At 39.1% G+C, this 12,599-nt stretch overlaps 1 protein-coding gene across 2 annotated transcripts in view; it reads right to left on the reverse strand.

The window, feature by feature from the left end:
- Window positions 1-11,308, reverse strand: part of MRPS35 (mitochondrial ribosomal protein S35) — a 45,738-nt gene extending 34,430 nt beyond the window's left edge. The window contains exons 1-4 of one of the 2 annotated variants that reach the window (XM_082634930.1): window positions 11,136-11,308; window positions 7,378-7,424; window positions 5,768-5,935; window positions 3,637-3,697 (exon numbers count right to left, since the gene is read on the reverse strand). In XM_082634930.1, the coding sequence (XP_082491056.1) occupies window positions 3,637-3,697; window positions 5,768-5,935; window positions 7,378-7,424; window positions 11,136-11,247 (388 nt within the window). In that variant the 5' untranslated portion in view covers window positions 11,248-11,308. The remainder of the gene's footprint in view (window positions 1-3,636; window positions 3,698-5,767; window positions 5,936-7,377; window positions 7,425-11,135) is intronic. The other variant, XM_082634929.1, reaches the window with a different exon arrangement.
- Window positions 11,309-12,599: the final 1,291 nt, after the last annotated feature.

Below are 12,599 nucleotides of genomic sequence, written 5' to 3' on the forward strand. Positions count from 1 at the left end.
ATTTTTTTTTTTACTATTGAGTTATATGAGTTCTTTATGTATTTTGGATATTAACCCTTATCAGATATATGATTTGCAAATATTTTCTGCCATTCCACAGACTGCCTTTTCATTTCACTGATGGTTCCCTTTGCTGTGCAGAAGGTTTTTAGTTTGAGGTAGTCCCACTTGCTACCTATTTTTGCTTTTGTTGCCTCTGCTTTAGGTGTCAAATTCCAAAAAGTCATTGCCGAGACGAATGTCAAGGAGCTTATACCCAATGTTTTCCTCTAGGAGTTATATGGTTTCAGGTCTTATGCTCAAGTTTTTAATTCATGTCAAGTTGATTTTTGTGTATAGTGTTAAAAATGTGGTCCAGTTTCATTCTTCTACATGTGTCTGTCCAGTTTTCCCAACATTTATTGAAGAAACTATCCTTTCCTGCTTAAATATTTTTGGCTCTTTTGTCATAAATTAATTAACCAAATATGCATGAGTTTACTTTGGAGCTCTCTGTTCTCTTCTATTGATCTATGCGTCTGTCTTCATGACAATAACATACTGTTTTGATTACTACTATCGCTTTGTAATATAGTTTGAAATCAGGATGTGTGATGCCTCCAGCTTTGTTCTTTCTCAATATTGCTTTGGCTATTTGAGGTCTTTTGTCGTTCTGTATAAATTTAAGGAGTTTGTTCCATTTCTGTGAAAAACACCACTGGAATTTTGACAGGGATTACATTGAATCTGTAGATTGCTTTGGGTTTTATGGACATTTTAACAATATTAATTCTTCCAATTCATATCTTATACTTGTGTCTTCTTCAATTCCTTTCATCAATATTTTACAGTTTTCAGTGTATAGACCTTTCACCCCTTGGTTAAAAGTATTCTCTTATTTTATTTTGCGTTCATGTATTTTGTTTTTATTTTATTTCTTCCAGTTTTACTGAGATATAATCAGCATGCAGCACTGTATACGTTTAAGGTCTACAGCATAATGATCTGACTTGCATACATCATGAAATGATCATCACAAGAAAGTCAGTGAATATCCATCATCTCATACAAATACAAAATTAAATAAACAGAAAAAGAAATTTGTTTTCCTTGTTATAAGTACTCTTAGGATTTATTCTCTTAACAACTTTCATACAGAACATATAGCAGTGTTAAGTATATTTATTATGTTGTACCTTATATCCCTAGTATTTAGTTACCTTATAACTGGAAGTCTGTACCTTTTGACTGCCTTCATTCAATTCCCCCTCCCCTGACCCAGTATTTTATTCTTTTTGATGCTACTGTAAACAAAAGTATTTTCTTAATTTCTCTTTTAAGAAAAAGAGAAATTTAACTTACAAATTTAAAATTAAATTACATTAAAATTTAAAATTACATTTAAATTTTAAAAATTAAATTTTAAATTAAATTACAAATTTTAAAAATCTCTTTCTCAACTCCCATGTTCACCGCAGAAAATGCAACTGATTTTTGATACCGACTTTGTATCCTGCAACTTTACTGAATTCGTTTATGAATTTTAGTAGTTTTTTGGGAGCCTTTCAGATTTTCTATGTATAAGATAATGTCCTCAGCAAGTAAAGACAATTTTACTTCTTCCTTTCCAACGTGAATGCCTTTTATTTCTTTTTCTTGCCTACCTGCTCTGGCTAGAACTTCCAGTACTATGTTGAATAAAAGTGGTGACAGTGGGCATCCCTGTCTTGTCCTGATCTTAGAGGAAAAGCCTTTAGCTTTTCATGGTTGTAATATGATTATTAGTTGTGGACTTGTTATATGTGGCCTTTAGTATGTTGAAGTTTGTTCCCTCTATACCCACTGTGTTGAGAGTTTTCTCATGAAAGGATGCTAAATTCTATCAAATGCTTTTTCTGCATCTACTGAGATGATCATATCATTTTCATCCTTCATTTTGTTAATGTGGTGTATCACATTGATTTACTTGCAGGTGTAGAACCACCTTGCATCCTTGGAATAAATCCTTCTTGATCATGGTATATGATCTTTTAATGTACTGTTGAATTTGGTTTGCTAGTATTTTGTTGAGGATTTTTGATCTATGCTCATCAGGGATATTGGCCTGTAATTTGTCCTTATCTGGCTTTGGTATCAGGGTAATGCTAGATTTATAAAATGAGTGTGGGTGTTCCCTCCTCTTCTACTGTTTAAAAGAGTTTGAGAACGACTGGTAATTCTTTAAATGTTTAGTAGAATTCACCAGTGAATTAGGAGTTTGGGATTAATATCTACACACGAATATATATAAAATAGATAACCAACAAGGACCTACTGTATAGCACAGGGTCCTATACTCAGTATTTTGTAATAACCTATAAGGGAAAAGAATCTGAAAAAGAATATGTATATATGTATATATTCTTAATATATAATAAATGTATAAATGTATAACTGAATCACTTTGCTATACACCTGAAACTAACAAAACACTGTAAATCAACTATGATTCAATTAAAAAAAAAGTTCACCAGTGAAGCCATCTGGTCCTGGACTTTTCTTGGTGGGAGGTTTTTGATCAGTGATTCAATCTCCTTACTAGTAACTGGTCTGTTCAGATTTATTTCTTCATGATTCAGTCTTGGTATATTACATGTTTCTAGGAATGTATCCATTTCTTCTAGGTTACCCAATTTGTTGGCATAAAAATGTTCACAGTAGTCTCTTAGATCCTTTGTACCAATATTTCTGTGATACCAGTTGTAATGTCTCCTATTTCATTTATAATTTTGAGGCCTCTCTTTTTTTGGTGAGTCTAGTTAAAGGTTTGTCTATGTTGTTTACTTTTTCAAAAAACAAGCTCTCAGTTTCACTGATCTTTTCTATTGTCCTTTTAGTCTCAATTTATTTCCACTCCAACCATTATTTCCTTCCTTCTACTAACTTTGGGCTAAGTTTGTTCTTCTTTTTCTAGTTCCTTGGGATCTAAAGTTAGGTGGTTTATTTAACATTTTTCTTTATTCTTAATGTAGGCATTTATTGCTATAAACTTCCCTCTTGGAACTGCTTTGGGGATATCCCATATCTCAAAGATATTTTTTTGATTTCTCTTTGATTGCTTCTTTGAATCAATATGCATTTAGGGGCATGCTATTTAATCTCCACATATCTGTTAATCTTCTAGTTTTCTTCTTGTAATAGATTTCTAGTTTCATATCATTGTGGTTGGAAAAAATGCTTGATATGATTTCAATCTTCTTAAGTTTATTAAGACTTATTTTGTGGCCTAACATATGATCTATCCTGAAAAATGTTTCATGTGTACTTGAGAAGAATGTGTATACTACTGCTGTTGGATGGAATGTTCTGTAAATGTCTGTTAAATTCACTTGATCTAACATGTAAGTTTAAATCCAATATTTCCTTAATGACTTTCTGTCTGGATGATCTACCCATTGTTGAAAGTGGAGTACTGAAGCTCCCTACTATTACTGTATTGCTCTCTATTTCTTCCTTCAATTCTGTAAATATTTTCTGTATATTAAGTGCTCCTACTTTGGGCACACAAATATTTACAAATATTATATCCTCTTGATAAACCGACCCCTTTATCATTAGAAATGAGATTCCTATGAAACTAATAAAATATTAAGTTCATATTACAAAACAACCACATACCTTTAAGAGCTTCACAGTGCCTTTTAATTGCTACAGGAGTCAAATGCAGAAAATTGGGAATCTAAAATAGAGAATTTTAAAGGATAAATTAGCTAAGTGTCTTTGTGTGTGTGTGGGGGTGTGTGTGTGTGTGTGTGTTTGGGGGGCCATGCCACACGGCTTGCAGAATCTTAGTTCCCCAACCAGGGATTGAACCTGGGCTCCAGCAGTGAAAGTGCCGAGTCCTAACCACTGGACAGCCTGGGAATTCCTGCCTAAGTGTCTTAAAAACATGAAACAGACAATTTTCTCATAACACTAAATCTTAAGGCCCACAAACCTTGTAATAAATAAAATCTGTTTTTTTTTAAACAATACTGATTCCATGTCACAGGTGTTGTAAATTCAAGAAATGAATTTCCTAAAATAAAGATTCAGTACCAAGTATCTTATGAGCATGACGGTGAAGAAACATTATTTTTATAGTAGTATTCTTGCCACAAATCTACAGGAGTATATACTTCCCTTATAAAACTGAAAGCACTTTAGGACACAGACCACTGTTTAATAATCCTAATTCCCCTGGAATACATATCACTGAGATACATTTTCTACTTTATACTTAATAGACATTTTGTGAATTGAATGGATGAATAAATGAAGCGAGCAGATCTTAAATGAACAGTTTAATGAAGTTGGGAATATCTTTATGATACACTGAGAGGTTCTCTAAACATTCATAGGGCCAATGGAAATTTAGGTAAGGTCAGAGATTTGATTCCTTCAGATAAATAATTAACATTTCCTAGTATATTTCTTAAATAATGTTAAGCATCTAAAGAGAAAATTTAGTTTAAAGAAACTCACTTGGAAAGAAACACTGAACAAACAGAAAGTTACTCTAAACATTACGTCTGGAATCTTAAGTGCTAATCAGAAAATGATTATTTTAATCAAGAGAAAACAGGCAACAAATATTGGGATTATGAGGTGGGTAACTTCATTTTCTATACTTTTATTTTACTTGTTTATTTATTCTATACTTTTATTTTTGAAACATGATTCAAAATCATAAAAGGAAATAAATAATAGCTAATGCTTACACAGCATTTATACTGGCACCGTTCTATGAACCCTGTACATATCACCTCAGTTTACAAGCTTATTCAATGGCACTTACTAGGAACAGATCGTATCATCAGACTAAGCATTAAGGTGATTCTTAAAAGGGACGGCATACCTTAAATGTTTGGATTTTTATGTTTATTAAAATTCACAACCATCATTACAAATATATTGCTATTCTCTTTCACCAAGTGATATTTTCCACAGACCTTTTCTTTAAACTAAGTTCAGTGCTTCTCTTCATTTGAAGAAAAGATTAGTTTTATACGTGTTTATTTTCTTGTCTCTTGAATGTTCCCATTTCCAAATTTCATCTGCCTATCTCCAGCAGCAAACAAACCCCTCTTCATATTACGATCTCATTTTTTACCAGCAACTTTTAGCAAATTTTTGTTTTTCAAGAAGACTCTCATTTAGCAGAAAGTACAGTTCCTTGATGATAATTTCATTGTATGTAAAAGGAAACCATCTAAGATATGCATTCCCAGGCTACGCATATTTGTATTTTCTTTAACAAGTCTGTTTTTCAGAAATCATTATAGATGCTATCAACTCATTACAGATGCTATCAACTGAAACATTTAACATAACCTATTTTTCTTCAAGAAATAAAGAAGTTTAAGGACTATAACAATACTACTAAATAATTTTCTGTAGAAGTTTTAAATCTCTTTTTCAAAAGTAAAAACTTCACCTCCCAGTTCTCAAACTCAAATTAGGTTATTTCACTTTTCTTAGTTCTGCTTAAAAGACACAATATAGAAAAGATACGACAGAAACGAAAAAGCCAAAAGGAAGCCATTGGACCAATCAATTACATTCTTAAATGCCTAGGGTTCTTTGAGCCTTCTTTGCCGAGGATAACCAAAACATAATATCCATTATTATCTGGAAAAAGATTGAATTAAAATACAGTAAGCTGCTATGCACTGAACCTTGAAGTGTTGGGGGAGAAGGTAGGTGTCAGAGGGAGATCAGCATTTATTTAGATATAAGTTTTAGTCAATGAACCAGCAACTTATCTTACCTTTAAAAGTTCCAGATTTCCCTCCTTAGCCATGGGCACCCCTCTTTTTACTGGATAACCCATTCGAACAGGAAGAGGTACTGCGGAGGGTTTAAATGGCGCTGCAACAGGGTAAACACTAGGCCAGTCCTGGTCAACAGCCATTTTCTCTGTCCTAGGAGGTAGTGCCTGAGGAACGTAAAAGAGTTTAATATTTTAAATATAAACATATTCTTTAATTTTAAAGCAAAAAAGCCGCAATTAAGAGAAACATAAGAGGACTTACAACCTACATAAAATCTGACCTCCCACAGCTAATGCTGCTGAAATGAAAAAACACTAAATGTACCTAAATATCTCTGGCACAGTTTCCTTAAACCCAGTAGCAAGGATCCCCTTTAACAGCACATTTCCTTCGCAAAAAAATTCCTCTATCTTATTTATTTACTTAGACTTTTAGCAAACTTCTACATATTGTTTATGAAGGGGTAAGAAATGATATATTTTGAATAAGTTTTAAAACTTTGATGAAAGTCAGTACATGAGGTGACAATGATACAAACTTGGAAATAAAGGAAATAAGAAAAAGGAACATAAAGAACAAGAACTCAGAAATAAATAAATTAGGATTAAACTAAATGAATAGATACATAATGAGAAATAATAATGTTTCCTAGGCCCAGAGAATAACTACATGATATTTTAGTCAATCACATTAACATATTTATTTTTTAAACTGTATTTGATAGACAGGGATGCCCAGCATTCCCTTTAAACCCAAAATGAAGGTTTGAAGAGGCAAAACTAGGCAACACCCATCTAAGTAATATACATGTAGTATATGTCCTGGAAGCAGTTAATATTCCTGTGAAAATGACTACTCTATACGATTATAATTGGTGCCATTTAACTTCCAACTAATGTGCCTTTGTTCTGACTCCATGCTTCCTAAGTGACCGTATAATTTGGATTCCTCCATAGAGATACCTACAGGGTGAGACCAAACTGGTTAGATTAACGCATACATCCCAGGCTGCATGACTGTTCAAGGCATCATCAAAAATAATTCTTTATTCTGGTTTATATACCTATTTCCTGGGAGTATGTGAATGAGTCCACCTCTCAAAGATGATCCATTCTCAGGGAACTGACAAAAAGCAGTGGAAGGGGCTTCCCTGGTGGTGCAGTGGTTGAGAGTCCCCCTGCCAATGCAGGACACACGGGTTCGAGCCCCGGTCTGGGAAGATTCCACGTGCCGCGGAGCAGCTGGCCCCGTGAGCCACAATTACTGAGCCTGCGCGTCTGGAGCCTGTGCTCCGCAACAAGAGAGGCGGCGATAGTGAGAGACCTGCGCACCGCGATGAGGAGTGGCCCCCACTTGCCACAACTAGAGAAAGCCCTCGCGCAGAAACGAAGACCCAACATAGCCATAAATAAAATTAAAAAAAAAAAAAAAAAAAAAAAAAGCAGTGGAAGACTAGAGCCAGGGCTGTGGTGGTCACCCAGTCAACAGCCCCCTGAGAAGAAGCCTTCTCGTGCAGCACCCTTCTGCCTCATAATGAGTATCTGCCTCACTTCAGAGTTTCAGAAACCAGTAAGACAGTCTATACTAGAGTACATTAGCTGCTTACCTTTCTTCTCAGTGGCCTTTCATATCTGGACCTTCTTTCTGTTGTAGCTAAAAGACAACACAACAGTTACAGAGAATTTTATAACACAGAGCTGTTCAACATTGTTCATGATCCCACAATTCTCACATAATTTAAAACATTCAGTAATATAAAAATGAAACAATAGGGCTTCCCTGGTGGCGCAGTGGTTGAGAGTCCGCCTGCCGATGTAGGGGACACGGGTTCGTGCCCCGGTCCGGGAGGATCCCGTATGCCGCGGAGCGGCTGGGCCCGTGAGCCATGGCCGCTGAGCCTGCGCGTCCGGAGCCTGTGCTCCGCAACGGGAGAGGCCACAACGGTGAGAGGCCCGCGTACCGCAAAAAAAAAAAAGGAAACAATAATCCATTTTCTGTAAGTTCAGGGACTAAATCATTTTAATGAAAATGAAAATTCAGAAATAGGTAAGAAAATCCAAGAGTTACTTGAATATAAAATATATTGTGATTGACGATATGGTGAACTCATCAGCTAGAGCAATATTTTCAGTAACTTTTAAGGTTCATCATCAAATAAGCTTACTTTCCCAAGATAAAATATCTAATTAGAAATAAGTATTCTGCATCTTTAAAAGTAACTGGCTTGGGGCTTCCCTGATGGCGCAGTGGTTGAGAGTCCGCCTGCCGATGCAGGGGACACGGGTTCGTGCCCCGATCCCGGAGGTTCCCACATGCCGTGGAGCGGCTGGGCCCGCGAGCCATGGCCGCGGAGCCTGTGTGTCCGGAGCCTGTGCTCCGCAACGGGAGAGGCCACAGCAGTGAGAGGCCCGCGTGCCGCAAAAAAAAAAAAAAAAAAAAAAAAAGTAACTGGCTTGAAATATTCTAACATATACGTGTTCCTATTTGGAAGTATTCTGTTCTTTACACACAGACACGAAACAACCTTCAGTCCTCCTCCTCCTCTGTCCATTAGCACTGCCAATGCTAAAATAATGCCAATAATAACAAAACTCATAGTTATTCCTAATAAATCACCTAACTGTACAAGAGGGTAAATTACTTACATACAGTATCTACCTTTTAAAATATTAACTTATGTCTCTCTAAATTAATGTTTTGTTATACTAACATAGTATATAATAACTGTATTTATTCAGCACTTTCACGTGTCCAGACGCTGTGCTAAATGCTTTATCTCATTTAATCTTATTCTTCACAGTAACTGTAAGTACGATTATTACCCTTATTTAGAGGTCTTTTAGCCAAGAAAACTAAAGACCAAGTGGTTAGGGTGATGACAGCATTGCACAAAAGACCTCACATTCTGAACCACTAACTCCAGCTTCACAAGCCCCATAACTACACGAACTTGCAGTACCAGGGCCCTGAGTTTTTCTCTGAACTTTCTTGTCTGTCTACAACGTGCCTCCCTTTCATCTGCCTGCCTCCTGTCCCCTACTCCCTCTCCACTTCATCTCTTCATCTGACAAATTCTTATTCATCCCTCAATAGTAATTCATTGATTTACTCAAAAATTGTTTGAGTGATATTGGGTACCAGCAACTCGGAAGGCAGCAATGCACAACAGAAACACAGTCCTTGCTCTCACTGAATGCAGAGTCTGTCAAATAAGATAACTATTTAGCAAGTAATTTCAATACACAGTTATAAATATTGATGAAGCATACAGCAGGGGACCCAACCTAGTCAGTTAGTTGGGGAAAACATCCCTGAAGAAGTGGACTTCAAGCGAAAACCTTAAAGATGAGCAGGAAGTAGCCATGGGAACAGACAAGTAGAAAAAGTGTTCTAGAGTGAGAGAGAAGATGGAAAATCAAAGTAAACAAGTTCAATATGGCTGAAAGTTAAGAGTAGGGCATAAGGAGCACTAAGAAAAGTCATATTTAATAGGTCAGAGATATATTTAATAGGCGTCTCAACTAAAACACATCATAGGCAGAGCTCTTGATTTCCTTCTTCCAGTCTTCCCAGTCCCTCTAAATGGTATCACCGTTCATCCAAGTCCTCAGGATAAAAATCCAACATGCTTCCTTGAGACTTTTCCTCAAGCTCCCTATCAAATCCATCAGTAAGTCCTGTTAGCAGTACTTTCAGAATATATACCAAATCCAACCACGCCAGCTCCACTATTACTTCAATCCAAGTCACTATCATCTCATTTGGAGTACGACATCAGCTCCCAACTGGTCTCCTGGCTTCCACTCTTACCCCTGGCTCTCTACACAGCAGCCAGTGATCTTTTAAAAGTATACATCATATTATATACCACTCCCTGTTCCAAACCTACCAATGTGATCCCAAACTTATAACAAAATCCAAGCCAAATGCCCATAAGCCTTTACCAGATGAGGTCATTACGTATTTTTCTGATATCTTATACGTACACTCTTCTCTTTACTCACTTAGCTCCAGCCACGCTGGCCTTTTTTCTGTTCCTTGGTCACACCCCTAAGCTCGTTCTCACTTTTGAGCTTTTGCACTTGCAATTCCCTATGCCAACAATGCCCTTCCCGCAGATCTGCTCAAATGTCACTCCCCCAGTTCTTTCCTGACTACCTTATCTTATCCTGCAGCCACTATTCCCCCAATCCATCATTCTCAAGACCCTGCTTTATTTTTCTTCATAGCACCTAACATTGTACTGACACTGGTTCCCTGTTTATGATCTGATTTCCCCCCCAAGAATGTAAGCTTCATGAGATGAAGGGCCCTGCTGTATCCCAGTATCTGGAACACCTCCTAGCACACAGTAGGAGTTAAGTATTTGTAGAATGAATAGATGAATGAAAGATTAAAAAGAGTGTTAAGACTAGAAAGAGCCACTATGATGCATTAAGGAATTTGCCATTTATCTCAAAGCAATGAAAAACCATTTGTAGATTTTGAACATGGGTGTGGCAAGTTAACATCTGCTTTTTGCACAGTTCACTCTGGCTGTTGTGAGAATTCAAGGCAGGAGAACAAGAGCAGAAAGAGAGACCAGTGAAGAAACTATCGTAGAAGTGAGAGACAGTGGCCTAAACTGGACAGTTAGTAGTATGAACATTAGACATATTACAGAAAATATCACCAGGATAGGACCTGGTGAATAACTGGACGCGACCCCTCGACTGAGCTTTTCCTAACTCTTGCGGGCGGCTCCTCGGGGCCCCCCGCCCCCTTACTGTATTCACGCTTCTATTACACCACCTCACCCTGCACAGCACTTCTAGTCTCTGCATAGCTAGACTTTTCCACTAGATTCCTCCAGGGCAAGAAAGGTATCGGGCATCCCTAAAATCTCTCTTGAATGAAGGTCACCTCAACAACGCCTACTGAATAAAGGTCAACCCCATTTGGTGGCATAACTAGCCCTGGAATTCAGAGCTGTAGTTTATTCTAGGACACTTTCACGCTTCTCTTAAATTTCGGAAAAATCCGTGGTTCAACACTGCCCAACAAACACTACGAGCACCAGCAACCAGAGAGAGACCTGTGCCGGTGGCCCTAGGAGGGAGCATCTGAAAGCGCAGGTCACGCAGGAGGGAGAAAGCTCGCGGCGCCCAAAGGACCCGAAACAGAAATTGGCTGCCAAGAACCAGGCGACACCCCGCACAGAGGGCAGACCCACTTTCCTACTAGGCGGGCCAGCGACAGACCGGCAGAGAACGTACCGGCCTCCCTGGGGGTGGCTCTGGCTCCGCCACAGCGGCGGCCATCATGGGCCTGTATTCCGCCCCCTCATCTCCCCCAAAGCCCGGGAGGGACGGGGTAGACACTCACACGGGCTTGGTCTCGGAGAGCGAGTGGCCGGAGACACAGCGGTGGAAAAGGTTCGAAGGGTTCTGGCCCGCGGCTGCAGGACCAGACAGGCAAGGAGCCGGGCGGCCGCCATGGCTGCGAAGACGGCAAGCGGGAGGGAACAAGCGCGCGACCGGGTCAAGGGGCGGGTCTGAGGCCCTATTGCGCAGGCTCGCCGCGTCTTGCCCCGCCCCTGGGAGGGAGAAACAGGAAACACGTGGGCCTGCGAATTCAGAGCCCGAGTGAAATGTGCAAGAAAATACCGCCCCCCCAACGCCACGCATAGAAAAAGTAATGAAAAGAAAGTAAAAAGATTCTTTTTAAAAAATCGAAGCAGTCAGTCCAAAGACAATTGTAAATAAGGACCATAGGGATGGGGGAAATGTGGCTTACAGAGGGCACGTGAGGGCAGAGCCTCAGATGGCCCAAGAGTCAGGTAAGAGTCACCCTAAGCCCCTGCTTCTTGGCAATTGCTGCTTTTCTGCACATTCTTGAATTAAAGGAAGTCTTCAGCTAGTGCAAGTGATATGCTTTGAGGAGAGAGGCAGTATCCGATAGTAATAAAAGGATGGCCTCTTGAACCAGACTAGTACTTGAGTTTAAAACTTGACTGCACCGTCTTTAGGATGTGTGGTCCTAATCAGTCAGACGTCTGGCTACAATACTAGCATACACATGCGCCCCGTGCGCATAGGCTGTAACTGCTATCAGTGATCTGGTTAGCTTGTTTGTAGATCAGGTTAGAATTACAAAAAGGCAGAACTCATCGGGACCTAGAAAATAATGGTTATCCTTTAATCAGCGCTCTTATTGTCTACCATAGGATGGATTAACATACAACTCTTAATAAAATTATCCTCTCTTCTTTTTTTTTTTTTTTTTTTGCGGTACGCGGGCCTCTCACTGCTGTGGCCTCTCCCGTTGCGGAGCACAGGCTCCGGATGCGCAGGCTCAGCGGCCATGGCTCACGGGCCCAGCCGCTCCGCGGCATATGGGATCCTCCCAGACCGGGGCACGAACCCGTATCCCCTGCATCGGCAGGCGGACTCTCAACCACTGCGCCACCAGGGAGGCCCTCCTCTCTTCTTTTCAATCGGTATGTATAATACTCAAAGCACAAAAGTATCATAACAAGAACAACTGGGAACAAACACAACTCTGACCTTTTATTATCCTATTATTGCTTCGAAGCAGAAGTATGGTGTATTCGGTGTGTATTTGTTTGCTAGGGCTGCTGTAACAAAGTACCAGAAACCGGGTAACTTAAAACAACAGAAGTTTATTCTCTTACAGTTCTAGAAGCTAGAAGTCCAAAATCCAGGTGTTGGCAAGGGATGGTTCATTCTGGATGTTTTGAGGGAGAATCTGTTTATGCCTCTCTCCTGGTTTCTGATGGTTGCTGGCAGTTTTTGGCTTTCTTTGGCTCGTAGACACATCACTCCAATC

The sequence above is a fragment of the Mesoplodon mirus genome, assembly GCF_964341445.2.
Source record: "Mesoplodon mirus genome assembly, chromosome: 11".
Classification (NCBI taxonomy): Eukaryota; Metazoa; Chordata; class Mammalia; order Artiodactyla; family Ziphiidae; genus Mesoplodon; species Mesoplodon mirus.